The sequence below is a fragment of the Callorhinchus milii genome, unplaced genomic scaffold (genome assembly GCF_018977255.1).
Source record: "Callorhinchus milii isolate IMCB2004 unplaced genomic scaffold, IMCB_Cmil_1.0 Scaffold357, whole genome shotgun sequence".
Classification (NCBI taxonomy): Eukaryota; Metazoa; Chordata; class Chondrichthyes; order Chimaeriformes; family Callorhinchidae; genus Callorhinchus; species Callorhinchus milii.
Genome location: NW_024705098.1, coordinates 26,511 through 53,473, shown reverse-complemented (window position 1 = coordinate 53,473; position 26,963 = coordinate 26,511). Strand labels below are relative to the sequence as shown.

The 26,963-nt window shown below is 43.4% G+C and overlaps 2 protein-coding genes across 4 annotated transcripts in view; one reads left to right on the top strand and one right to left on the bottom strand.

Moving 5' to 3' along the window:
* Positions 1-965: 965 nt before the first annotated feature.
* Positions 966-11,700, bottom strand: dap3 (death associated protein 3). 3 transcript variants are annotated; one of them, XM_042346163.1, is made up of 13 exons: positions 11,655-11,700; positions 7,635-7,684; positions 7,368-7,487; positions 7,034-7,135; positions 5,423-5,531; positions 4,416-4,508; positions 3,811-3,941; positions 3,399-3,479; positions 2,626-2,784; positions 2,457-2,516; positions 2,070-2,159; positions 1,651-1,768; positions 966-1,390 (listed from the first exon to the last, which is right to left on the bottom strand). In XM_042346163.1, the coding sequence occupies exons 1-13, from the start codon at positions 11,674-11,676 to the stop codon at positions 1,305-1,307; spliced, it is 1,221 nt and encodes a 406-aa protein (XP_042202097.1). In that variant the 5' UTR covers positions 11,677-11,700; the 3' UTR covers positions 966-1,304.
* LOC103191277 (histone-lysine N-methyltransferase ASH1L-like) overlaps positions 10,624-26,963 on the top strand; it is a 39,223-nt gene continuing 22,883 nt past the window's right edge. Inside the window, 2 exon segments of the mRNA XM_042346165.1 lie at positions 10,624-10,839; positions 21,302-21,890. Coding sequence (XP_042202099.1) covers positions 21,447-21,890 — 444 coding nt within the window. The 5' untranslated portion in view covers positions 10,624-10,839; positions 21,302-21,446.

Below are 26,963 nucleotides of genomic sequence, written 5' to 3'. Positions count from 1 at the left end.
AAACGTCGCCGTAACCCATTGGTCGCTCTCACGCTGCTTCCCTTGCCTTCACCGTCCACTCAGCTCGGCTGAAGGAGGGTCAGGTTCTGCAGTTGCACCATCCCGGAATGCAGCAGGAACCAGCCCGAGAGGTTCCGCTTGGCCTCGCTGCACAGATAGATGCCACTTACACTTCACAAGTTCCCAGTAAAGGTCCAGTTTTATGTTGACTCAACTTGGTAGACAATTGTAGGGAGAGTGGGAGCCCTAAATATATCTTATTCTTTATTTTTATGTTGTTGTTGTTGTTTATTCTTTGGTCTCATAGTGTAGAATTCGTGCTCACTCCCCAGATTTGCATAAAAGGAACAAATGTATACAGCATTTATACAGCACCTTTCACATCTGGAGGGCCTCCCAAGGTGCTGGGTGCCTGGCTCACTGAAGCAGTAGTGACTCCCTGCCAGCCTGATGTGAGATGTAATGTAACCTTGTGAAGTCTCGCCTGGGCTGGGAGAGTTGTCTCTCCCTGCTAAGTTTAAACCTAAACTGGAGGATGGATTCAGGAGGGGGAGTGAGAGAAAAGTCTTGAGACAGATCTCTGAATTGAGCCTCTTTAGTCATTTTTGAGTGTTTTTGACATTTTTTTATACTCATAGGTAAGTGGCAATTGCCAGGATATGTAGTAGGGAGGAAGGACCCACTTTCTGTCCCTTTCCTCTCTTTCGTCACATCTTTCACATTCACTCCCCCCTCCCCAACATCCACCTTTATATTCACTCTTGTCACATTCACATTTTTCTCACAGCTTTCTTACTCATATTTGGAAAATGAGGATTAAAATGGTTTCCATTAAAAACAACTCTGCAGCCTTGACACACACACACACACACAAATACATGCATACGCCTGCCACAAAAGGCACTATACAAATGTAATTTGTTGTTGAGGCAAGACCAGTATGAAGGAGACATGTGAAAGAGACGTTGAGACATCAGGCACCGCGTTTATTGCAGACCAGGATTACAGTTTTGCAGCTTTCTGATGCAGAGATCCATTACAGAGTGAACACAGCGTTCATTGCAGTCTGTAAGGTAGACGACTCTCCCAGCCCAGGCGATACTTCACAAGATTACATCTCACGTCAGGCTGGCAGGGAATCTCTACCGATTCAGTGAGCCAGGCAGTGACCGGCGCTTGCTGCTGTGGCTGGTGGAGCAGAACGCTGACTGATGGGTGGGCAGACTCAGTGACATCTTACTCCACAGTCGACAAGAGAGAAATAAAGAATGTAGCAAATGGACAGGTTCCTCCTGCTCCAGGGCTTAGAGGAAGCTGCAGACTCTATCCATCATTCCTGGGTTGTAGTTACACAAGAAGAGCAGCTCCTGTTTCCCCTCCTCTGTGTGAGCTGTGTGTGTGCATGGAAAGGCAGTCAGAGAATTAGTCCGTAAAGAGGCAGAATGATTCCAACAATCCCAGCTCGGTACACTCGTATTACAGAAGACTTCTCTGATTGAGGTTTTCTAAGTTCGAAGAGACGTTGATTAAGGTACATGGGGGGAAACTACTGCCTGGTGGCAAAAGAACTAGAAGGTGGGGGGGGGGAGGGAGACAAAGAGTAAATAGCTTCCTCCCACAGTCCGCACTGCTCCCTCCCTCCCTCCTTACCTTTCTCATGCTGGATCCACTTGCGTTCTACGTAGTACTGATAGCAGCTTTCAAACTCCTTCTCATTGTAATCCCCAACTTCAATCGGAACAAAAGGGTCCAGAGTATCAAAGCCTTCCTGCGGAGGTTAGAAGTGTGTGTGTGGGGGGTTAGGGGGGCAGGGAGAGAGAAAGGAGAGAGATAGGGTCATAGGGTCAGTCACGAGCAGAAGATGCTGGGCTACGGTCAGGGAGCGCAGTGCAACAACAACAAATTACATTTACATTTTTCGCTTTTCATGTACGGAGGACGTCCCAAAGCGCTGAACAGTCAGGGATTTCGTCCTGAGCTGGAGGGCAGGGAGGGTGGCTAAAGTCACAGTCAAAGAGGAGGGTGCCCAGGGAGGAGCTTCACAGTCAATCCGGGCCCAGATTGCTCACCTTTCTAAGCAGATCGTGGGGTAGATGGGAAAGGTGGGAGGAACCCAGCGCCCCAGTCTTGGTCAGTGTCATCACAACAGCTCCAGCACACTAGCAGTAGAGAACAGGATTAGGTCATACCCGCCAGGTAATAATATAATAATCCTTACATTTTATATAGCGCCTATTCACATCTTCGAGACGTCTCAAAGCGCTTCACAGAATAGACTGTAAAGTGATTTCACTGTATATTTTGTGGGTGGACTCACACTGAGGCAAAATACTGCAAATGCATACATACACACGTGTACATACATACACGCCGATACGCACACATGTACATACACACAGAGCATTGGTGCAGGGAGTATGCGGTGCTGTAGGGAGAGGCCATGCTCTCAGACTTACCCAGTCATTGTTCACCAGCTTCTTCAAATTGTGCATCAGTGTCAGCTCGTGTGGGAGAATCTGTGAAAACAGAGCGACTTGAAGATGGGGAAGGAAGGGGCGAAGCGGAGGGATACAGGGAGAGTGTTCCAGTGCTTCAGGACGTAGAAACAGGAATGCGAGGCAATACCTGGCTCCTGTCCTCCTTCTTCATGGTGGTGGGTCCCCAAAGAGCGTTGGCCCCATCGATGGCCACCAGCAGGCGGTAGGTGTCTGGTGAGCACTGTCCCGTCAGCTCCTTGAACAGGACTCCGACTGCGTCGCTAGCACTCTTTACCCTCGTCAGTCCCTGCAGGGAGGAGACAGTTCAGCCACAGCACACACACACACACACTGTAACCATACACAAGCATTTCACACTCCTGGCACCAGTGAAGGCATCTACGAATACAATAGAGAAAGTATTTGCACTTGATCTGGTGCCTAAAACATCAAAACATCTCAAAGTGCTTCCCAGGGAACTGCTGTCATATAAAAGGGACTTTTCTTTTGAAATAAGCAAACACAGCAACCAGCTATGAAATGAATGAGTGAATTATTTGGGAGATTGTCGGTCAGGACACTGGGAAAGAGAGGGAAAGAGAGAGAGAGAGAGAAAAACTCCCTTCTCTTTTCCCGACAGCACCGCAGGAAATCTTTAAGTTCCGTCTGAACTTGACACAGACAGGGAGTGAGGTTCAACATCTCATCCAAAGAACAGCGCCTCCTCCAATACGGCGCTCTCTCACCCCAAAACTGTGCTGGATCATCAGCCTAGGCTGTGAGCTCAGAGTCCCCAACCTCAGAGGCCAGAGCTTAAGCGACTGAGCCAAGCAGATCTTATTTCTAGCTCCCCCTCTTGTCCCCCATGCGAGGGCATGGGGGGTTCTGATAGCGCAATGTGAAGCCCCTCCCCCCCCTCACCTGTTCCACCACTTCACCGAGCGGCCTCCCCTCCTCTGTTGCCTCCCGCTTGCTCCAGATGTACTTCTGCCGGGTTTTTATCTGTTCAGACAAAATCTGAATTAGATGTCAATTGTTCAGCTGCTTTAATGAGATGCACAATCGTGGAGAAGTTTAGTTGCATCTTAATTTAGAAGCTGTTGTAAAAAGTCAGCGTGGATACAGTCACGGGGTTGGGGGGAGGAGGGGGGGCTGCTGCCGCTCGCCTCCCACCAACCCAGAGTCAACAACAACTTGGATTTATATAGCGCCCTCCACGCCGGATGGCATCTCAGAGTCTTGAGATGGGCCTTGAAGGAGGCAAGGGACCGTGGGATGGAGTTCTGACAGGTAGTACAGCGCCAAGCTAGCTGGATAACAACAACTTCATTACCTCCTTTAAGAAGCGCTCGTTTGTAATCTTGAAATTCTTAAGCCAGACAGAGGCCTCGAGGGGCTGGTCAAAGCGAGCCTGGTTGTAGGATGACTGCAGCAGCTCTTTATGGCTTTTCACCCATATGTAGGCTGTCACCGGGGAAAAACAGACAACTAGTGATACTGAGCCTGCTCGGCTACACACACAGCAGCAAACCCATGGGTCCCAACCTCCCCACCTCTCCATGTGGATGGTTTTAACTGGTGTAGGTTTACAGAATTTAGACATACATCAAGGGAATCTGGTAAACTTGGAAGAGATGGAGTCAAGGTCAATTTCGTCAGCTGATATTGTTGTTACTGCCACCAGAGGGACACAGAGCCACATACAGCTTAAAAGCACCAGCTGGTGGGCATGAACAGCAATACTCCCCCATTCTCAATAAGGCCCTGGAAAATCATGTCCTGATACATCAAGGGTAATAACTGTCCGCCCACCCACCACCCCCCCAAATCCTCTCCTCATTATTGCCACTCTCTGGGATGGGAGATTTCAGATGACTTACAAGACATTAAAGAGAAAGTACGCGAATGAAAGCCAAGGTAACATGGAATGCCACTTACCATCCGGAACATGAAGAATGAGCCAGCCCTGCTTGGCACAGTAATGGACAGCGTTGCACAGTGTGAGTGTTTTCCCACACCCTCTCTGACCATCTGAAAACCGAGAGATCAAGGAAAGGACAAGGGATACTGAGCCACATAATAAATAATAATAATCTTTGCATTTGATATAGCGCTTTTTATGTCTTCTCGACATCTCAAAGCGCTTCACAGAATATGCTGTAAAGTGAATTGACTATATATTTATGGGTGAAACGCGGCAGCCAATTGCGCACAGCAGCGTCCCACAAACAGTCGTGGATTGAAAATGACCAATTTATTATTGTTTTGTTTTGGAGGGATTATTATCAGACGTGTGGAGTAAGGAAACTTGCCCAAGGTTTCGCCCTGCCCGGAATTGAATCCAGGTGTCTCGCTTGCAAAGCGAGTGTCTAACCCCTGAGCTACAGGACTCCACGTAGATGCATTTTATCTTACACAGCATTCCGAGACACTACCATGTGTGAAGGGCGGTATATAAATGCAAGTTGTTGATCATGCTTAACTGCTTAAACAGGAGGGCATGTTTTAACCAGAGAGCAATCTCCTAGCATGACTCCCATTTTTAAATAATTCTAAACAATTTAATTTTAAAATTATAAATTTTCACTTTTAATAAATTTAATTTTTAAATAACTTAAAAATCCTTGCATTTGATATAGCCTTATCATGCCATTGAGATGTCTCAAAGTGCTTCACAGGACATACTGTTAAGTGGAGTGACTTTGTATTTTGTGGGCGAAACGCAGCAGCCAATTGCATACAGCAGTGTCCCACAATCAGCCATGGCGAGAGTAACCAATTTTTATTTTATGGGGATTGTTGGCCAGGACACCAGGAGAGAAACTCCCTTCTCTGTTCGAATCGTGACATGGGATCTTTAACATCCACTTGAACAGGCAGACGGGACCTTGGTTTAAGATCTCATCTTTTCTTTCCTGGCTTTAGTTTTGAAGTGAAAAGGATACAGATCAGATAGCGGATGGCAGGGTATGAGAAATTGGTTGCTTTCAAATAACTGATGAGCTCCAGTGCTGGCTGCCTGACCATCAAACACGCCTCTCCAAAAGTCTTCACCTGGAACACAACAGAGAGAGAGAGAATCAGATGCCTGCTTCACTCGCGTCTGAAATAGAGAGACGCAAGCAAACAGAGAGGGCTGCGCTTGGTTTTACAGAGAAGGGTGCATACAGAGAGAAACAGAGGGGATACACACACACACACACAGAGGATATACACACAGCATCACACATATGCCTCACCAACAGCCTAAAGCAGAGAGCGAGAGAGACACCATAAGACGTAGGAGAAGGCCATTCGACCCCTCGAGCCTGCCCTGCCATGTAATAAGATCATGGCTGATCTTCTAACCTAATTCCATTTACCCGCCCTATCCCCATATCCCTTAATCCCGCTATCCTTTAGAAATCTATCAACCTCAGTCTTGAATATGTTCAATGACCGAGCAGCCACAGCCTCTGGGGTAGAGAATTCCATCAATTCACTATCCTCTGAGTGAAGAAATGTTTCCTCAACTCAGTTCTAAAAGGCTGACCTTTAATCCTGAGACTATAAATCTAGATCCTGAGAATCTAGTTTTAGATTCTCCAACCAGGGGAAACAGTCTCACACTATCTACCTTGTCAAGACCCTTATAGGTTTCTATAAGATCATCTCTAATTCTTCTATATTCTAGAGAATATAGGCCTAGTTTACTCAACCCCCTCATCCCAGGAACCAACCCAGTGAATCTACGCTGCACTCCCTCTCATGTGAGTATATCCTTTCTTAGATAAGGAGACCAAAACTGCACACAATATTTCAGGTGCGGTCTCACTAAGGCCCTATACAATTGCAGTAAGACTTCCCTACTTTTGTACTCTAACCCCTTTGCAATAAACACTAACATGCTATTAGCCTTTCTAATTGCCTGCTGTACCTGCATACTAACTTTCTGTGATTGGTTTAACAAGGACACCTAAATCCCTCTGAACACGAATACTATCTAGTCTTTCCCCCTCGATAAAATAATCCGCTTTTCTATTTTTTCTACCTAGGTGAATAGCTTCACTCTTCCCCACATTATAAGCCATCTGCCACCTTCTTGCCCACTCACTTAACCTGTCTATATCCCTTTGCATCCTTGTGTCCTCCTCACAGCTTACTTTCCCACCGAGCTTTGTATCGTCTGCGAATATAGATACATTAAGCTCTATTTCCTCATCTAAATCATTGATATAGACTGTAAACAGTTGAGGCCCAAGCACTGATCCTTGCGGCACTCCACTACTCACAACTTGCCAATCTGAGAAGGACCTGTTAATCCTATTCTCTGTTTTCTTCCTATTAGCCACTCTCCAATCCATGCTAATATATTACCTTTAATTCCATGGGCTCTAATCTTATGCAACAGCCTTTTATATGGCACCTTGTCGAATGCCTTCTGGAAATCCAAATACAGGATTTCCTACAGGAGACATACACACCAGAGATCAAGACATGCATCACACATATGAGATAGCGAGAAAGAGGCAGAGCTTTTTGTCACTGGATCTGGACTATACAGGCCTGTGGCATACCTGTTGCTGGAAGCGCCGTGGCAGGCCATGAGGGAAGGCAGATTTGAGATCGCTGGGTGGGATGGTGTAGTGCAGCCCCTTGTGGAGTTGCTGGTGATTTGCCTGCAAATAAACGCCACGTTACATTCTCATTTAACACTGTCACTGCACAGTGGAGCTTTCCAGCCCAGAGGTACGCAACACAGGAGGAGGCCATTCAGTTTTTCACATCAGTGTCCACTCCTCCAAGAAGCTGCCAACTAACTTGTGTGCGTTTGTTGCGCGTGTGTGTGCTGTGCATTTTGTGTGTAAATGCGTGCGTACGTGTGCGCATATGTATGTGTGCGTTACTCACTGGGTCTGTTTCACTGGTCCTGAACACAGCCCTGGGCGTTTCTGTGGCTGTGTCGCTCTGCACTGCGGTACAGGTCTCCCACGCGCGGGGACTGCAGTGGAGGAAGCGGGCACAGCCGGCCTAGAAGCAAACAAAGTTCAGGAACATTATCTTTCCGAACAGCGCTGCAGGATCTTTAATAGATGCTTGAGCAGGCACAAACTGCAACGTGAAAAAGCGATGTAAATGTCATGTGTTGTTACATTAGATAATTAGCACAGGACTCACCGTTTTAGCAAGCTTGGCCACTTTTCTCAGACGTTCCAACGGCATCATTCCTGCAACACACACAGAGGCCATTTCCATTCGAGCTATTGTGTAACAGCATTATTTACCCCCAAGACAATGTGAGCCTCCCCCTGGCACAGGTATCAATGTATGAGGTTAACGGCGCTACACCAAATGTCAGCCTTATTCTTATTATGATGACAATAGCTGGGGCAAAAGAAGACTAGACAAGAATGACTTGCATTTATATGGTGAATCTACAGGACGTGAGAAAATCAGGCTGGGGGAAGGCTCCAATGGATTATAAACATCGGCACAGAGTAGTTGGGACAATTTGCCTGTTCCATTGCTGTGTATGCAGTCCACCCAATTCCCTGTGCAAAGAAACATTTGATCTGACTTCTAATCGGCTTTGCTCAAGTTAAATCTTGTTAACATACAATGCCAGCGTAATACAATTATATGCATCGACAGATTTTGCTAATATTGCTTTACAAAATTATAAATACAAAATACTTTAGATGGGTCACTTCTGGCACACAAAACACTGTTTTGTTTTAAAAAAAAGCCATGGATTGGTAGCCTTAAGCAAGTTATCTTTCTGGAGTGTGGGTATTGTTGTGAGCTTCTCAGTATCTAATCTGGACAGATACAAATTGCTGACAGGAAAACCTGAAGGAGAGTACAACAATGTTTTCACTGGGGGAATGGGGGGAAAACAGAGAACAAGCCTAGCCATGGAGGTGAATGTCAGATGCCTCCGATTTCTATCTACTGAGGGGCTTCTTTCAAGCTCTCATCTTTCTGTGACTAGACGAATGAATGAGCAGCTCAGTGTCTGCTCTACTTCTCACACACTCGCCTCCGTCTCATCTTTGCGGAGGTCAAGAGTCAACCTCAACTGTCATCCAGCAATTCACCAAAATGTTAACAATGGCTTGAAACCAGCAAATTATTTACTCTTATTAATGACCAGAGCATTGGGGACAGGACTCTTTTATTAAAATTTTAAAGACCGTTTGTCGGACAGTGCTGTGCACAATTGGCTGCCGTGTTTTGCTATATTAAAGGTGCTATAGTAAATGCAAGGATTGTTATTATTAAACACAACAGATTCCATAAAACCGCTTGCTAGGGCAGTCTCCCTTGGCTGCTATGAACCTCCTCATTTGCTATGATCCCTCTCTGCAGCTAAGGGCTTCTCCCTCAGTTACTATGAACCCCCTCGGTTGCTAAGCTTCTCACTTGGTTGCTATGGACTTCTTTCTCAATTACTATGGTTCTTTTCCATTGCTAAGGGACCCCCTTGGTTGTTATGATCCCTCTCTGTTGCTAAGAGCATCTCACTCAGTTGCTATGAACCCTTGATCGCTAAGGGCTTCTCCCTCAGTTGCCAAGGGTTTCTCCCTTGGTTGCTAAGGGTACGTCTGGGCACATTGCATTAACAGGAGAAAGGCATCAACCCAACACTTGCATTTGTATGTGCATTAACAGCAATGTGCATTTGTATAGCACCCTTACACAGGGTAGTGTCTCGTAGCCCTGAACAATGGCGTAGTTTGACACTGAAGACAGATTTTAAATTATGCGCAATTGGCTGTTGCGATTCACTAACAAAAAATAAATTCTCCCTCAAAAAAAGTCTCAGTCTCAACAGTGAACAGGCAAGTTTAGATAGAAACCTCTCTCTCCTATCGAATTAAGATATCTATAGCATAGAAGAAGGTAATTTGGCCCATCGTTTCTGTGATGTCCTGCTTGCCCTTTCCCCGTGCCCGGCATTCACTCCGCTTTAGATATCTAATCTAACTCCTTTTTGAAAGCTGACATGGATTCTGCCTCAATTAGCACTAACATTCCATATCCTAATCTCTGTAACGTTAAAAAAACGATTCTCTTGACCTCCCCATTCGCTTTCTTAAATTGATTCCCTGCAGTTACTCGCTCACCGACCACTGGGTAAGATTATGGTTATAATTATACTAATCTCTGCCTATTAACACCATTCAAAACCTCTCATCATTTTAAAGACATCAATCAGAGGTCACCCCTCAAACTTTCAAAAAAGGGAAAGGTTCCGCTCAAATCTCTGCTCGTAAGGACGGGGGAGGGGGAGGGGGAGGGGGTCCAATTCATTCTCCTTCTCACTCCTTCACTCACTCGGGGCTGTTGAGAGCCGAGTGAGGAAGGGAGTGAGTGAGTGAGTGAGTGAGGGAGGGAGGGAGGGAGGGAGTGAGGCAGTAGGAAAGAAAAGTGGGGAGAAAAATGCCCCGAAAGCGCGGTCGGTCGGTCACGCGAATCGACAAAGCCGTTTAAATCACAGGATTTTATATAAAAACGGGGACAAGAAAACAAACGCTTCACCTTCACCGAGTCCAGTCTTTAGCAGGAAATGCTTTATGTAAATATATAATAATAAGCGGCGGCGGAGAGAGCGCGCGGTGTGTGAGAGAGAGACAGAGAGAGAGCGACAGCACCGCGACCTCTCATTGATGCTCAACTTCCGCGCCGCGGCGCCTTGTGGGTAAAACTCACCTCAATCATTATTTTTAAAAAATATATCCCAAAACCTTTCAGCAGCACTTTGACACTCGGTTTACTTCTGGTTTCGCGCTTCCGAGGCTGTTCGGCGACCGGGAGGGCGGATTAGGACCGATCCATTCATTTACTTTTTTTTGGCGGCGACGAGGAATTGTCGACAGCCGTTAAAGAGCCGCGCACGCGCAAGAGTGAGGGGGAAAACCACCGCCGCCATTTTGTGTTTATCTCCTCCGTGGCGCACTTTAGCTCTTTTTCGTCCCCCCGTCTTTAAAAGCGGCCTCTCCCCTTATATTTACAACATGTTTGCCCTCGTCATAGTCCCCACCGTACTGTAAGAGTTTTTTAAATACGACATTCCCTCAGGTTAATCTAAATAAACAGAAACCGCTCGTTCCCGCTGCCGCGTCTTCGTTCCTCCCCGTCCGGGGGCCATGTGAAAGGAAAGGAAGGCGGGGGGAGGGAGAGAGGGAGGGAGGGAGGGAGTGTAAAAGGGAGGAGGGAGACGACGACGATTACGACCAGCAAGATGCGTGGTACACCGATACCGAGGAGACGTTAAAATAAATCTATGTGAAAAGTTCGCCCGCCACCAACCGTCTTCTTCATGGGCCATGGCGGCCGGGGAGCGAGCAGCGAGCTGTGCCGGGGGCATGTTTGTAATCCGGTAAGGACTGGGAGGGAGGGAGGGAGGCAGCGGGCCGGGCCGGGGCCCGGAGCCAAGCCAAGCCTGGCCTGGCCTGGCCTGGCGGGGACTGGAGAGACAGACAGGGCGATGGCGGCCAGAGTCAGCGCGGCCCTTCTCGCTGTACATATATGTTAAAAACATGTCTGTGCTTCCCCCCGTCTCCTCCCTTCTCACTCACTCGGTGTGAGCCCTATCGGGGAGGAGAGGCCAAGGTCTTCTCTGCCGTCGCCTTTCATTCCCTTCGTTTTAAAAACTACCATCTTACTCCGCAGAGCCACGTCTTTTCCCCTTCCTCACTCGCTTCTTCCCCTCCTCTCTCTCCCCTTTCACTCTCCTCTCTTCTCGTCTCCCTTCTCTTCCTCACTCTTCTTCCCTCCCCTGCTTCGCCTCACTCTTCTCTCCTCTCACTTATTCCAGAAACCTTTCTTGTTGCCCTCCTTTCTCTCCCTCTGGTATCAATCTCCAGCCTTTAATCACGACTCCAAATCCGCAATCCTAGCCTTTCCCCTTTTCTTTCTCCCCCCATCTTTACACAATGCAGACGGCCTGTGTTTTCAACGCTCTGAGTCTCTATACTGTATGAAGGGTGCTATATAAATGCAAGTTGGCGTTTTCTTTGGCGTGTATTTGGAGTTAAAAACCTTTCTCTTTTAAAGCAACGTTTGGGTGAATGGCAGCCCCAGTACTTTAGTACATTCACAAAAGACTTTTGTGCTCCCACCCCCACCTTAAAAATATATTGACTTGTCAAACCTAACCTTGGACAAATGTTTGTTTGTGTGAGACTTGCTTACCCTCTTTATGCCTAGAGGCCATCAGGCTTCCTGGACCTTATGCCTTCAGTCCATTCATTAACTCTTCAGATTGTATTCTGAATAACACCAGGTTTTGCTTTCATTAGCTCAGTAAGCAGCTCTGTAATAGTTTTCTTTTATCTAGCCTAAATTTCCTCTGTGCTACTTTCTCTTTCTGTGTTCTGGTCCTTCCATATATAGTCTGGGGTGTACCATGTGTATCATTTCCATGCTCTGAGATTTCTTCCTTTAACGTTTTCTTCCTTGACAGCAAAACCTGTGTTTCTTATTTTTCTTTATTCAGGGGCATTGGGTCCCTGAAGTGAGTATAGAAGTGAGAAGCCCATTTGGCATATATTGAGCTGGATCTGAAATTATATTTATCTACTCTATTGTGGACTTGGCGCACACATTTTATTTCTGGGGAGGAATGGAATTTCCTCTCTCTATCCCTCTTTCTTGTTCTTCTCATATCATCCTAAAATCCCACCTACAAACCTACCTCTTTGATTGCACCTACAGTCATCTCCTTGTCCCTTTAAAGGTGTCACCGTCAATGTGAGGCACTCTGCAAGTTATTGAATGATCTGTTATAGATGCTCTGATTTCTAAAGTTGATTGGGCGACCTAAATATTCTTCCATCCCCACATCTTCCATTAATTTTGAGTAAATAGAACTGGATGCATATTTTCTTCAAAAGAGTTTCCATATTGTTTAGATCTGGTACCAGTTAACCCATATAAATTTCACTACTGGACTGGTGTACTAAAAGCTGTCAATAGGAGTTGTTTCTTTCTGGATAGATGCAGGGTTTTTGCACGGAATGTTTTAAAACCATTGATCGTAATACTGCTGTTGAATTTTAATGACGTTTAAAGACTTTTTTTGGAGAATGTTTTCCAAAGCAAGAATGTTTTAGGTCAGGATTTTTGCTGGTCCAAAGCATGCAGGGACTTGAAACTCTTGACCCAAATTCTCGTGTGTCATGTCAGAAATAGTTGGGAATTGAATGACATTTTTCAGGAGTTTACACAATTGACGGAATATTCTAAATTGAATTTGTATCAATGGAGTCCATACTTGTAGGGTGTCTGATATGTCTTGTTAAAGGTGAATTTTCTCGCTGCTTGTGGGATGTTGCTGGTGTAGATTAGCCATAACATTTGCTTACATGTAGTCACGATGCTTTAAAGTAGTTGTGTTGAGATGTTTCAATGTATTAGCTAATGTGCTATGTCAATCGCTCAAGTGCTTGTGGAACTGTATTCTAGTAAAACTGGAGGAATAGTAGCGATGGACGAGTTTTTGTGTGTTATCACTGAATATTAAGTGTTGCAAACTTGGCTTCATATTTTCCATTTACATAAATCACATCTGAATTTTATTTATATTGAAGTTTCCTGTTAAACAATTGTCATAGTTGAATTGTTTTAACCAAAATTTTAACCATCAAATTGTGGCTAATGGAAGTGAGATACAGGCTGATACAATACAGTAAGGTTTATCTCCTAACAGCTTGTTATAATGATGGGTTATATAGTGTTTATATTCATCAATTGTATCACCTGAGACATCAATACAAGGGAGATATTTGACCATTGATCCTATTCATTTAAAAACAAAATTTGACAGTATTAAAGAGATGAGGAGAGTCCGGCCTGCGGTGCTTGCTGTGTGCGGGAGAAATATTCAGAAGTTTGATTTACGTTTTACAATGGGAACCGTTTTTAAAAAATGTCACAAGGAAGTGGTAGCTTTAACTAAAATTGTGATGTATTCCATGGCAATTAGTGACCGAGGCATTGATGACTTTGTATCAATGTATTTACTTGGAAACTTGATAGAGAAGGGGTGTGGGGGGCTCTTGTGGAGAATGCCACTGAATAGCCTGTTTGGTGTCGAATTAGTCTATCTGCAAAGGTTCAGGTATTGATGTCTTTGGTTGCCAGACTAATTAAATTCATATTTTGTTCATAAACTCTTCCTCCCCTGCCCCCCTTTCTCCACTCCGAGTTCCTCCCCATCTCTTGCAGTGCTCAGTCATTGTGAGGTACAATTATAAGGTGCTGTGTGCTCTCTGGAATGTTGCCTAAGTAGGCATTGGGAATGTTGTTATATAATAATAATAATAATCCTTGCATTTGATATAGTGCTTTTCACGTCGGGAGGACGTCCCAAAGCGCTTCACAGAACACACTGTAAAGTGAATTGACTGTATATTTGTGGGCGAACGCGGCAGCCAATTGCGCACAGCAATGTCCCACAAACAGTCGTAGATTGAAAATGACCAATTTATTATTGTTTTTGGTTTTGGAGGGATTAATATTACGCTCTGTGTAGAGTAAGGAAACTTGCCCAAGGTTTCGCCCTCTGCCTGGAATTGAACTCAGGTCTCTCACTTGCAAAGCGAGTGCTCTAACCACTGAGCCACAGGACTCCATTGTTGTAACAGTTGACTTACTATTTCAGTAATGAACTGTTTTATACTGTACATGGAAAATGGAAATGTACATGAAAGATACTTTGGTACATTTTACAAGGCTCTAATGCATCAAGAAGTTCAGATATCATCAAAAACTAACAGAAAGAACCAATGTGGTTCTGAATACCATCTAAACATTTAGATTTTTCAAGATTTATAATGTTCTTAACAATAAAGATCTGTTAGATTATGCCCTTGCCTGGATCGATTTCTATCTCTCTCACTGTCTCCACTTTGTTGCCTCTAACGGTTTCTCCTCCAGCCCCCGCACTGTCACGTCTGGCGTCCCCCAGGACTCTGTCCTTGTCTCCTCTTTAATATCTATTTACTCCCCCTCAGTGACATCATCCGCAAATATGTGGTCAACTTCCACATGTACGCGGATGACACCCAACTCTACCTTTCTGCCCCCACCCTCAACTCCAGGACCACTGCTGTCTTGACAGACTGTCTGTCGGACATCAAGTCCTGGATGAGGGCAAATTTCCTACAGTTGAATGTGAACAAGACTGAGGCCCTCCTGATTGGCTCACACCAGCACCTCAGGCTCTGGCAACATCAACCTCCATGGTTGCACACTTCAACTCACCGCCAGTCAGGAACCTGGGTGTCTTGTTCAACCCTCAACTGTCTTCTTCCCCACATCCAAGTCATGACCTGCTCTGCCTTCCCTCACCTCCGTAACATCGCCCGACTCCGCCACTACCTCATCCCTCAGGCGCTGAAACTCTTGTTCGTGCCTTCATCACCTCCAGGCTCGACTATGCAAATGCTCTGCTTGATGGCCTTCCCAACTCCGATCTCCACAGATGCAGCTAATCTAGTACTCCAGTCCGTGTCCTCTCCCGCACCAAATCTGTGACCCCATCTCCCCCATTCTCGCCCGACTCTATTGGCTCCCTATCCTTCAGAGGATCCAGTTCAAGATCCTGGTCCTCACCTACAAAGCCCTCCATGGCCTCACCCTGCCCTACTTCTGTCACCTCCTAACCACCTACCAACCCGCCCACTCCCTCCGCTCAGCCAGCTCTGGCTGCTCCACGTCCCCCGACCCACAACCCCACCATTGATGGGAGAGTTTTCAGCCACTCTGCCCCCAACCTCTGGAATTCCATCCCCCAGTCACTCCACCTCGCCCCCTCCTTATCCTCCTTCAAGTCCCGCCTCAAGACCCTCTTCTTCGACCATGCTATCGGCCACCCCCCTTCCCCTCCCTTCTCCCTCCCTGACCCCAGCTCGGGTCTGAAATGCTGTACTCTGTCCAGCGCCTTGAGATGTCCTCCTGACGTGAAAGGCGCCATACAATATAATCTTGTTGTTGAAGAGAGTAACGTGCAGTAGGAGTGCATTGTGATGGCCAAAATTGGATGGGTTTGCATGAGCTTATTATGCACAAAATGTTTCCCATTATTATAACTGGACATGGAGTTTCCTTCAAGACTGCCAGCCTGAAAATGTGTTGTTATGAAAAGATTGGGTAGGGACTTCTCAAATCTGTTTTGCTTACTACAGAGTTAATGGCTCACCTCATCTCTAATAATAATAATCACCTTGCATTTGATACAGTGTCTTATCACATCAAGATATCTCAAAGCGCTGCGCAGCATATACTGTAAAGCAGTTTTGACTGTGTTTTGTGGGCAAAACTGTCACAATACAACACTCTATTTACTATCAGCCTAGCCAGCAAAAGACAAGTTAAGCATTTACAGCTTTATCATTCAACTACTTTTTGTGAGGTTGAAGAGATTCTCTTCACTATATCGTTTGGGCTAGACTGTTGAAATGAGGAAAATGACTTCAGATTGGGATATGCAGCAGAACACTGGACTTGTTCAAAGACCTTGGCACCTGTGTAAAGGAACCTGGCTGAATACTAGTCGGGTTGATAGTGGAATGAAGTATGATGGCAGATTGCTCCATTGGAGGTGGTGAAGAAAACGACTGAAAGAAAACACTTTTCCCTCAAGTCTAGTTTTTTTTTGCATTCGTCTTCTTCCATTGCAAAGTCATAGTGTCAGCCCATTCAGTGCTCCTGAGCAAAGCAGAATGTGGATAAAGAGGCAATGAAAGAGGATTAAAGACTTACCGTAAAGTAATATGGAATTAACAAAAAGCCAAGCCTGGAATTTGTCTTCCTACTGTCAAAAACTCTCTACAGAGGATGGTGAATCAACTACTTGCTCCTCATTGATGTGGCAATAAGTAAATGATAAAAAAAACCTTGAGATGGACTGGCTGGAAAGGGGATCCCTTCTTTACCCTTGGGCTATGACTCCATGGTGGGCTGTAATTGTTAAAGCTGCACCACCTGTTTTTGATGCTGTGCTGTACATACCAATTTGATTATTCTTCTTTTATTCTTAGGCTTCTCCAGAAAGTGCCATCATTCTTATGCATTTTTCAATAAACCAAAAAAGTTTAGTCCAGCTGCAATAATCTGTCTTCTCAACTGTTTCCTGGAGAAGAAATGGTTTAAGAGTGAGCAGTGCCTTAATTCTGATTTGTGAGCTGTATGGACAGAACAGTATCCATTAAGCTTTCTATAAAGACTCACCACTACTTATGTGACCTTGAGCAGTGCTAATAATCTTGAAAAGAATAGTACATTTAAATATCTTGTAATAATATTTGCATTTGATATTGCACTGCATCACATCGTCAAACATCTGAAAGTGCTTCATGGGGGTTTACTGTGGTAGTGACTGTATATTTGTAGTCAAACACAGCAGCCAACATGGCATTTCGAAAGAAAGAAAGTGAATCCAAGGGCTTTGTTAAAATCTTTTTATATAAAAAGACTGCATAGTTCTATATTTTGGTTTCCATATTACCATATATGTGGACAGCAGTACCCCACAATCAGCCATGAACGGACTGAGATGGGTCTTGAAGGAGGCAAGGGAGGGAGTGAGGCGGAGGGATTCCGGAATGGAGTTCCAGAAGGTGGGGGCAGAAAAGCTGAAGGCCTGACTGCCAATGGTGGACTTTAAAAGTGAGGATGAAAAAAGTTTCAGCCTAGACTGTGAGCTCAAAGACCTGATGTGAGGCTTTGAACCCACAACATTCTGACTCAGAGGTGTGAGTGCTACCAACTGAGCCAGGCTGATACCTGGCATGATAGGCTGAAGCTGATTACTTGAGTAGTGTAATTAATTGCATTGGGATTCAGTTTTTTTAATTAAATGGATGATCATTCAGTTTAACACATGTGCCATCAATAATAAGTAATAGTTCTAATAGCTGCAGAACTTCTTGATTTCATTCAGCTCACCAGTTTCACTGGAGCCTTTTTTGTGTGAAGCAAAATGACTAAGGCAAAATGTGAAGGTCAAGAAGTCAACCAATGTGATTTTGTTTTAGAACCACAAACAGACGGATCGAAGAAACCCCTAAATGTTTTTCACTTATATTTAAACCTTCAGTAGATTCCTCTAAGAATGAAGTGCTTGCTGTGTAAACTATCTTGTCCCTATTTACGTCTCATCTTCAATTTGCCAACTAACCTTACTAGATAGACCCTGATGTAAATGGCCATGTTCCACAGGTGTCCACTGGGGCCTAGAAATCTTTACAGTGCAAAATCCTGGCTGCTATTGATTTCTGCGTAGTTGGTCTTGTAGACCAATTGAAACTTGCCTTTTTCTTTCAAATACAGTCCTTGCTCTTTTGCTATGTTTATATAGAAACATGTTGAGCACTCCATTGAGACTAACCACTCCTCATTGATTTATAGAAAAGCCAATTGTACAGAAATGCAATACTGCTGAGCAGGCGTGCTGTGTGAGGGTTGCCTTACACTTCATTCCATTAAAGCATGTCCTTCTTTCAGTTAAATGTCAATTGCCTAGGTTTTGTGGGAACATTCAGTCAAGAAATATTGAATAAAGTTCAGGAGACTTTTTATTAACCTAAATGGGGAAAGTACTGCATACTAATTTATAAAAGTGTTCCCCTTCATCCTTGCAATTATAAAAGTTACCTCAATGGAAGTATTGAGTTGAGTGTTGCAACCCAATAAAATTTGACATTAAAATGGTAAATAGCTGTTGAGGATTAATAAAATACTAGCAGAAACATAATGGGCTGAATGGCCTACTCCTATGAATGAGCAACAACAAAATTACATTTGTACAGCACCTTTCATGTCAGGAGGATGTCCCAAAGTGCTGGGAATTAAATGAGTAAACAGCATATGCCTATTTCTACTGAAACTCGAGGTCTACATGAGTATCTGCAATTTGCAGTGCTCTAATGCCACATTTGAATGAATCAATATGGGGGAAACTAGACTAATTTTAAGATTATCTTAATTATCTGGATGACTTGTTCCCTATCCTAGCCAAGGGGCACATGGGCTAGTTTAGAGCAGCATGTATGGGACTTCAGCTGAGAGCTAAAATTTTGCACAGGCAGGACCTTCCACTCAGTTCCACATTGACTGCTTTGCTAATGTACCAGTGATCCCTATCTTTCCAAATATTGTATATAATCTGCCATATGCAAGTTATAACCAACTGATAGACCAAGTTATGTGGTGAAGTCCTGACATGAAAAAAATCTATATAAATGCAAATTGCTGTTTACTCTCTAATACAGATGTTTTTTCCTATTGGCTTTCTGAATCTCCCGATGCACACCTTTGAAATTGTATTAAGTAAATTGTATTAAGTTAGGGGTAGTCTTTCAGTCAATTCACATTACAGTATATTCTGTGAAGAGCTTTGAGATGTCTAGAAGACGTGAAAAACGCTATATCGAATGCAAGGATGATTATTATTATATTTATTGTATACCTGTAGTGGAGGTGTGCAAGCTTTCAGAAAATGAGATATCCCACAACTTCCTCAAAAGAAGGTAGGGTTCATTAACCGCTGCATCAAGTGAAGAAACTTGATGGAGCTTTCCCAACTGGTGCTGTTTCTTCAGACCAGGGTGCAATCCAATGTGTGCGCTTGCATAGTGTTGATGCTGATAAAGCTCTGAGCCGTTGCCAGATTCTTCAACACACTAGAGACAGGTCTCTAGTCCTCAATAATGTTCGCCTTGCATTCAGTGGTGCTGTTGAAGGCTATTTTGTATGGTAGAGATTTACTTTTTAAAAAAAAATCAGATTCAATGTAATGCTGTTAGCTGTACCCAAGAGCATTGCAATAAACGTTGGTCTGTTTGGGTGCTGTTGTTACCACAGATTTGTGTCATTCCCCTCACTGGCTCAGCGTTCTCTTTTCCGGCATGTCTGAGCTCATTGAAATTTCATCCGTGTTTCTGATGTTCTGGAGACTGACAGTTTTACATTAAATCCTGGAATTGGCTGCTTTCCACCAATGGTCAGGTGATGCCTGTTGTTGTGCAGTATTTGGCCTATTGCTCTTCAACTCCCAGCGCTGAAGTTATACTTTCAGCCATTCTCCCCCCTCCCCCCAATTCTTTGTAACTCCATCATGGAATCCATCCTTTAACTCGCTCCCTCCCCTTTTTCAAGGCCATCTCAAGATGTACCTCTGACAGTGCTTTCAGTTAACTTTCTCCTGCCTACCCCCTTAGTGTCCTACCACCAACTCGGATGCCCAGCTGGCAGTGACAAATATTTTGAGGCATCCTCCCAATGTGAAAGGTGCTGTATAGATACAAATTGTATTGTTGAAGCCAATGTGAACCAGCACACATTGCGTGACTAGCAGTTGAATTTTGATGATACTGACTGAAGTGTTGTAGGCACCCATCTTCCAATTCAAACTGCTTTTCCCTTTGGACCTCATTCTCTTCTTGTGGAAGAGAATGTGAGCATTTGCAGATGCTACTGAAATAGGAGGCAGAGCAAATAATGAGAAGGAATTGAATCTTGGGTAACTGGGCTAATGGGTGGCAGATGTGGTTCAATTGGTAAGTTTAAACTAATTATTGTAGGTGAAAAACTCCTGCTATACTATTCCATTACGTGAAGTGTATACAGTCTGGAGGCTATTTTGAGCTTGCCTCATGTGGACCAGTGTATTTTTACTGCCAGTGCAGCTCATTATTGAGTACTTATGCAACCACGTTGTGGAACACTATAGAAAGGCATGCAAAATAGACATTTTAAATAAATGTATGTTTGCCATCTTTCAATAAGTATCACAAAGGGGAGGATTCTAACTGGAGTCTATGAGTTGCTCCATCATCCACAATGTACTAATAACCTGCTTCAGTTCCCTCACCCTAAAGAAGCAGCTTCTCGTAAGAAATGTGCTTTCAATTTCACCCTTAACACTCCATCAAGGCAAGCCGTTCCATCTAGGATTTGGCTAATGGTCTAAACAACCTGAGCTTTGCTTTATGGTTTCTCATCATCTGATCCCAACATTAAAAATGTTGCTGTAGAATTATTTGTTTTACACTAAAAGATCATTTCATACCTTTGATTTGAAAGAAGAGCGAGCTAGATTATTCTATCATTTCTTCCGACAACGTCCAGGGATTTGGTGCCTGTATTGAGATGGTGTAAAAAATCAAAAGGATCTATTGATAATTAAACCAGAAGTCGCAGGGAACACTCAGCAGGTCAGGCAGCATCTATGGAGCGAGGAAAGTGAGTTAACATTTCAGGTCGATGCTCTTTAGGTCGATGTTCTATCTATTGGTTCAGTAGGATGTGTGCTGAGGTTTTCATTCTTTGGCTGGGGGGTTGAGACTTCATATTGCATGTGACCTCTACCAGATCTTTGCAGTTGAGTTCCTACTGGCCCTGAATTTTGCTCCTGATTTGAACTTGTGCCTGGTGCAGCCTGGTCACCATTTGTTCTGTCATATTAACCATCGAGGCATGTATGTGTTTGTCTAATCTGTGTACATGAGCACCTGTACTCTTCATCACCATCCAATTACTTTTAAACGGGTCTCTAATGTCACTCAACACAATTAATCAATAATACAGCAGATTTTTTTAAAATTGCAAATTGACTTTTCAGTGACCCCTCCCCCTCCAATCTGCTATAAATTTAGATTTCAGATCATTGTAATGTAAGTTTATGAATGAATCTTTGAATGGTTTAGCTCAAAAACCTAAATTAATTTAAAGGCTCCGAAACTGAATGTTGTGATTGTGTCACTGGGGAGGGAGTGGGTGGATTGGCAGGGTGATTGATTCCTGATAATGCTGACTTTTTCTTTTTTGTTTCACAGTGAAAGTGAAGCTGTGTTTCAGCTTGGAGCAGTCACCAGGCAGCTTGTGTAGTGTCTGCGTCTGGTATAGAAAGCAGCAATCTGAACATACAGGTGGCTGTTTCTTACACTTCTGACCAACATTGGTAAGAGGGAAGTGTGCATAATGGAACAAAGAAATGCATTGTTAGGATCCCTGAGCCAGCCATTGAGTATCGATGCCGAAGGAAACTCTGGGAAGAATGCACCGACAAATTGCAACAATAATATTGTTGGCAGAAGAGATGGGGATTTAGATGGAGGTGCCTTGGAGGAAGATGATGATACAAACTGGAAGCAGGAGGAGGGCAAAACTGCTAACTCAGGACACAAACTTGATGCCCCAAACTCAGACCAGCAGCAGTTCTCTGTCAAGGAGACAAATTTTGCAGAAGGCAGCTTGAAACTGAAAATTGGGCTGCAGACCAAGAGAACTAAAAAACCCCCCAAAAACCTGGAGAATTATGTTTGTCGTCCGGCCATTAAAACAACCATCAAGCACTCGCGAACTAAAATAGCAAAAACTGGGAATATTGTGGAGGAGACAGAGGATCCAAATGAGCATAAACGGGTAAGATTGCACTTCAAACTGGTACCAATAGTAATATGTGAGTTTACCATAGTTTCAGGATGTCTCCCTTAGTTTCAGGTTGGTTCAGTTGCCAGTGCTCTTGGGTGAGGGTTGAAGTGCCATATTGGGACTTTCATCTTAAACACTTCACTGAAGTGCAAGGGGGAGTGCTCCATTGTCAGTGGTGCCATCCTTCGGATGAGATGTTAAATCGAGCTTCAATCTGCCTGTTCAGATAGACGATAAAGATCCCAAGACACATTTGAAAAGAGAAGAGTTTCTCTGTTCTTGCCAACAATCCTAAAGATAAAATTGGTCATTCACTTCATGGCAGTTTGTGGGATGAAGCTGTGCGCAAATTGCTTACCATAACCACCTACAAAATATGCGGTAAATCTTGTGAAGGGCTTTCAGACGTACTCCAATGTGAAAAGTGCTATATCAAATGCAAGAATTATTCTTTATCTCATGATGGGATTTTCTTCTGGTATCCGGGCCATGGGTGGGTGCAATGTAGGAGATTCCGTAATAAATCTCGTCTTCTCAACCTAAGCAGTAAACTCCATGAGCCAAAAAGCCTATATCAAGTATGAAGAGGAAGGACATTAAAGTTTTTTTTTAAAAAAAAGTAGACCTGTTGCCCGTCTTGTACTAATGGCAGATATGTTAGTGGACTAATGTGAGATTGCAGTGCTAATTGCTGCATCTACAGATAACTTCAATTTAAAATGAATTACATTATGTTTAGATCGGCATTGTCACAGTATTGTCCAGATTGCAGCTGATTTGAGTGTTGTACCAAGTAGTCTTTCTCCACAATTGTTTATTGCAACAAACTCCTTGATCTGAATTGTCATACATGATGTGAATTCCTTGTGGTTTACGAAATGTTTTTTTCTGGTACATAACAAGCATGTGGGGTTAGTGACTGGTCTGCAGTTAGCCTTATTCATGTCCTGCTATTTCTCAACCTTTTTCACATTGTTGAGTCCTATGTTACTTAAAAGCTGACAGTGGATGCAGAACAGAGGAACTTGAAATTCAGTTATGATTTAAGATTATTTAACTGTCTAGTGCGTTGTGTGTAGGTTTTTCTAGACATGATGGAACTGTTGTGGTCAGATAGTGAACAAGAGTCTGTCATAAAGGCAAAACAGGAGTGAGGAAGGAATGCTAGAGGGAAAGCCACTGAGATGGTCATGAAGGAAACCATTATAAACTATCTTCTAGATAGTCAGCAATCGGTTGCATTGTCCTATCGGTTAACAGCAGCTGCTGTCCTGCACTTAATGCATGAGCCTGGGTTTGTATAGGAGGGAAGCTGTCTGCCACACAATGCTTGCGGTTTCCTCACAGATAAGTGGTTACAACTTGTCCTTGCACTCGGTTTTAAAACTGTTTAGAAAAGCTTTCTTGGAGGAAGGGGGCAGAGAAATAACCCATTTAAAGTGGTAACCGTTTTTACCACTGTGCCGGATAGTATAACATGTGTGTTCTCTGGCAGCTGCTTCTGTACATTGGTTGTAACTAACTTCCCTGGTAATTCTATGTTTTTTAATTCTGAGCCATTAACCTGGCGCAGAAGGCAAACCCATTATATGAAAACTATTTTCTTGTTAATTGGATTTGTTTTTTCTGATGGGTTTTGTAAGCAGTAAACTGTCTTAGCAACATAGGAACAGTTGGACTATTCAGTCCATTGAACCTGTTCCACAAGTTTATCAGATCATGGAAGATCTTTTAATCCAATTTCCCTGCCTTTTCTGCATACCCCTTGGTACCCTTACTTCCCAAGTATCTGTCTCCTCTTTAAATATCACACCTGATTCTGCCACTGGGTTTAGCACTCCACATTTTCTCAATCCTTTGTGTGTGAGAGGAGGAATACAAATTTACATTTTATATTGTGCTTTTCACGTCGGGAGGATGTCCCAAAGCACTTAACTAGAGGAGAATGAGGGAGGCTAGGGCGGGGTGGGGGATGCGATTAGGATGGGTGGAGGATCATTTGGAGCGTTAACAATAGCATGGATTAATTGGGCATATGGCCTGTTCCAGTCCTGCAGATTATGTATGTAATTCTGTGTTTTTAAACTATGAGCTGTTAACCTTAATCAGAAGGGCAAATACTAAAAGGCAATGATGTCTAACAGTATTCTACTGTGATACAGCAGGCTATGGGAGAATTTAGTACTGTGGCCTCGTCATTGTTTTTACCTTTTGAGTACTGAATTTTCTTTAGAGCTTTTAAAATGGTTTTGTCATATTGTGAAATTTACAATACCTTATTACAATAACCAGAGCTGAATGATGAATCTGGGGTGATCGAGTGGTACTGTAGGTAATGTGTGGCACACTTGATCGATTGAAATACCCTTTCAATAATCTGTTTCTTTTTCAACTTGAGGAAAGACTTTTATGTTGTTTGGGGATGAAGTGACTAGTTACAGCAGTAATGGACACAAAGGTAAAATTCTTGATGTGAAGCCATTTCATTCAGTGGTGTTAAACAAAACCAATCAATATTCTCTTGTGGTTTACGCTTCCTCAATCTTTCATTGCTTATGGTATCTGTAACTAGGCTTCAGCAAGCTTAACCATCACTGTTACTGCTTCCTACTAGATCTTGGATACTCACCTTGGTTTCTATATTTTTATATAATATATATATAATACTAGCTGTACCCATTGCAGCTACGTTTGCAACCATGGGATCCAATATGGAAGTAGATTGACGCACAGACAGACATTTCATCTCTACTTCTGAGGGAGGATTCCTGTGCGAGGACTTTGTTCTTCAGTTTCGTTTAATGGGCATTCTCTTTTGTCTAGCATTTTTACTTATCCTTGAAAGGTTTGATTTTTGCTTAGGCATCTTTATCATGATAAATATAAATGTATAATTTATAATCATTGGGACATCATTCAGCCGTGAAAGGTGCTTTAAAAATGTAATGTTGTTGTTGCCGCGGCTTCGCTTCGCCTGTGTTCTTTATTTTGTTCCTGCCACCGCTTGGCTACTTGTGTGCTCTGTGACGCACTGTGCCACAGCGCCACTTTGAATCGGCGGCCTGGTGTAACTGCAGTGAAAAACGCAAAACTAAAATAACGATAGAAGGTACCCGAAAGCAAATATGCCCACGCCACTCCAAGATGCAAGACCTTTCCGATGAGGTATAAGTTGTGTCTCTATGTCAATTGGTTATTGAGATCCTTCGTGAAGCGCGCACAGATGTTGTCGTTATATTAGTAGATATATTATAATATATAGATGTCGTACAGAAACGTTGTTTAATGGACTCCATTATTTCCTTGGGATTTGAACTTGGTTTTCCACAACTTTGTGCACTAGCTGAGCCACTTTGCTCTGTCATGGCAAAGGGTGGCTGTGTTTTCAGCACGCAAGTTCAGTGAGACTCTGGCATCGGTAGTTGATCAGTCTTCCCTGATTTGGCAAAAGGATTGGATGCTCATCCCATTCTACTTTAACTGTTTACTGAAGTGCAAGGTCATTGCAGCTGCTTTGGCTGGTGCAGCTCTAACCTGCAATTTTAATGTTCCTGTGGATGTATGAACAGGCCAGACTGAGTTTAAGATGAATCAATCACATCTGCCAATTCTCTACCTGTGTCATGCCAATTGCTGAAGTTCCTTGTGCCAGTGACACCCAGAACTTTGCTTCACTGAGAACAAGATTGGAATTGGTTTAGTCATGCCTACCACTCCACACTAATACAGCTCATATCACAGATTTGTCCCCAGTCTTTTTTCGGCAGCTGAGATCACAACAAATTCTGTTGGCATGTTACACAAAGCACAAATATCTTTTCATCATTGTAGTACTGAAAGTGCTGCTTGCATGGAATATTGGGTGGTGTTTGGAAATGGTGTAAAAGTAGCAGTGGCTTGAATTGTACCAAAGGCCATGGGTTGGCACTGATTTTGAGTCTGGAGTAGCAGTGTAAAAGCTTTAGCTTAACACCTGGAAGAGTGCTGACTGGAACCTCGGCTGATCAAATACTTGTTACAGAACTAGTTAACCACAATTATTTTCATTAGTTATTTGGGCAGTGTGCTGACCACAGGAAGCCTATGTAATAGCAGACCACACGTTGGTTACTCTTTCCTTCCTTATTGCTTCTGTATATGTCATTGAGAATGTTTGCTATTGGAATAAGATCAAGGCTTGCAGTTGACATTCAAGGGATTAATTTTTTTTGCATGTTCTACCTTCCATTATGTAAAACATTCTGTCGCATGTATGCTTCTTGCCAAATGCTTGGAACTGGGGATGTGTTCTGATGCAGGAAGATTTTCAACACTGTGTAGGACATTGAGATGTTACACTTCCTAAAAGCTCAGTTGATGGTGCTATGATTAGTGTGACTGCACAAAATAAAAAGGGTTCTGTCTTTGATCTCTGTTCTGTGCTGAGTTAGCTGTTGGGGTTAAACTGGACATTTATCCAGAGTGACTGTTTTGCTTATTTTGCTGATTTTTAATAATATTTTGATGTGGTAAGAGCTATCCAGTCCTTCACTTTCAATTGATGTGGTATTTCTAGATTTATAAAATGGCTTCAATAACAAACAACTACAATTTCAGATCATTTGGCACAGAGGTCATTGTTAATCCTTGTAATTCTCAGTCTCCTGAGTACTGTGCTCCTATTGTACATGATTCTGATGGTGGGAAAGCATTGCCTGCCCCCATGACATAATTGAGTGTGCAAATTCACCATATGGGAATATCTTGCGAGTGTCCTATTTCACCCAAAAAATATAGTCAATTCACCTTACAGTATATTCTGTGAAGCTCTTTAAGACTTCTCGAAGACATGATAAGGCACTATATCAAATGTTAGGATTATTATTATCTGGTGCAAGCCTGTATCTTCTCAGTTATGACTATTTTCTTTTTTCCCACAGTCTTTGTTTCTAATTTGTTTGGTGGGGGAGCTCGAGGATTTTGTGAGCTTCACTGTTTTCTTGGGAGCTTTTAAATCTGACTTCATTTTGATTTTGCTTTTTAAGGTCTGGGTGCCTCCATGGCCAGATTCCATTCACACATCAG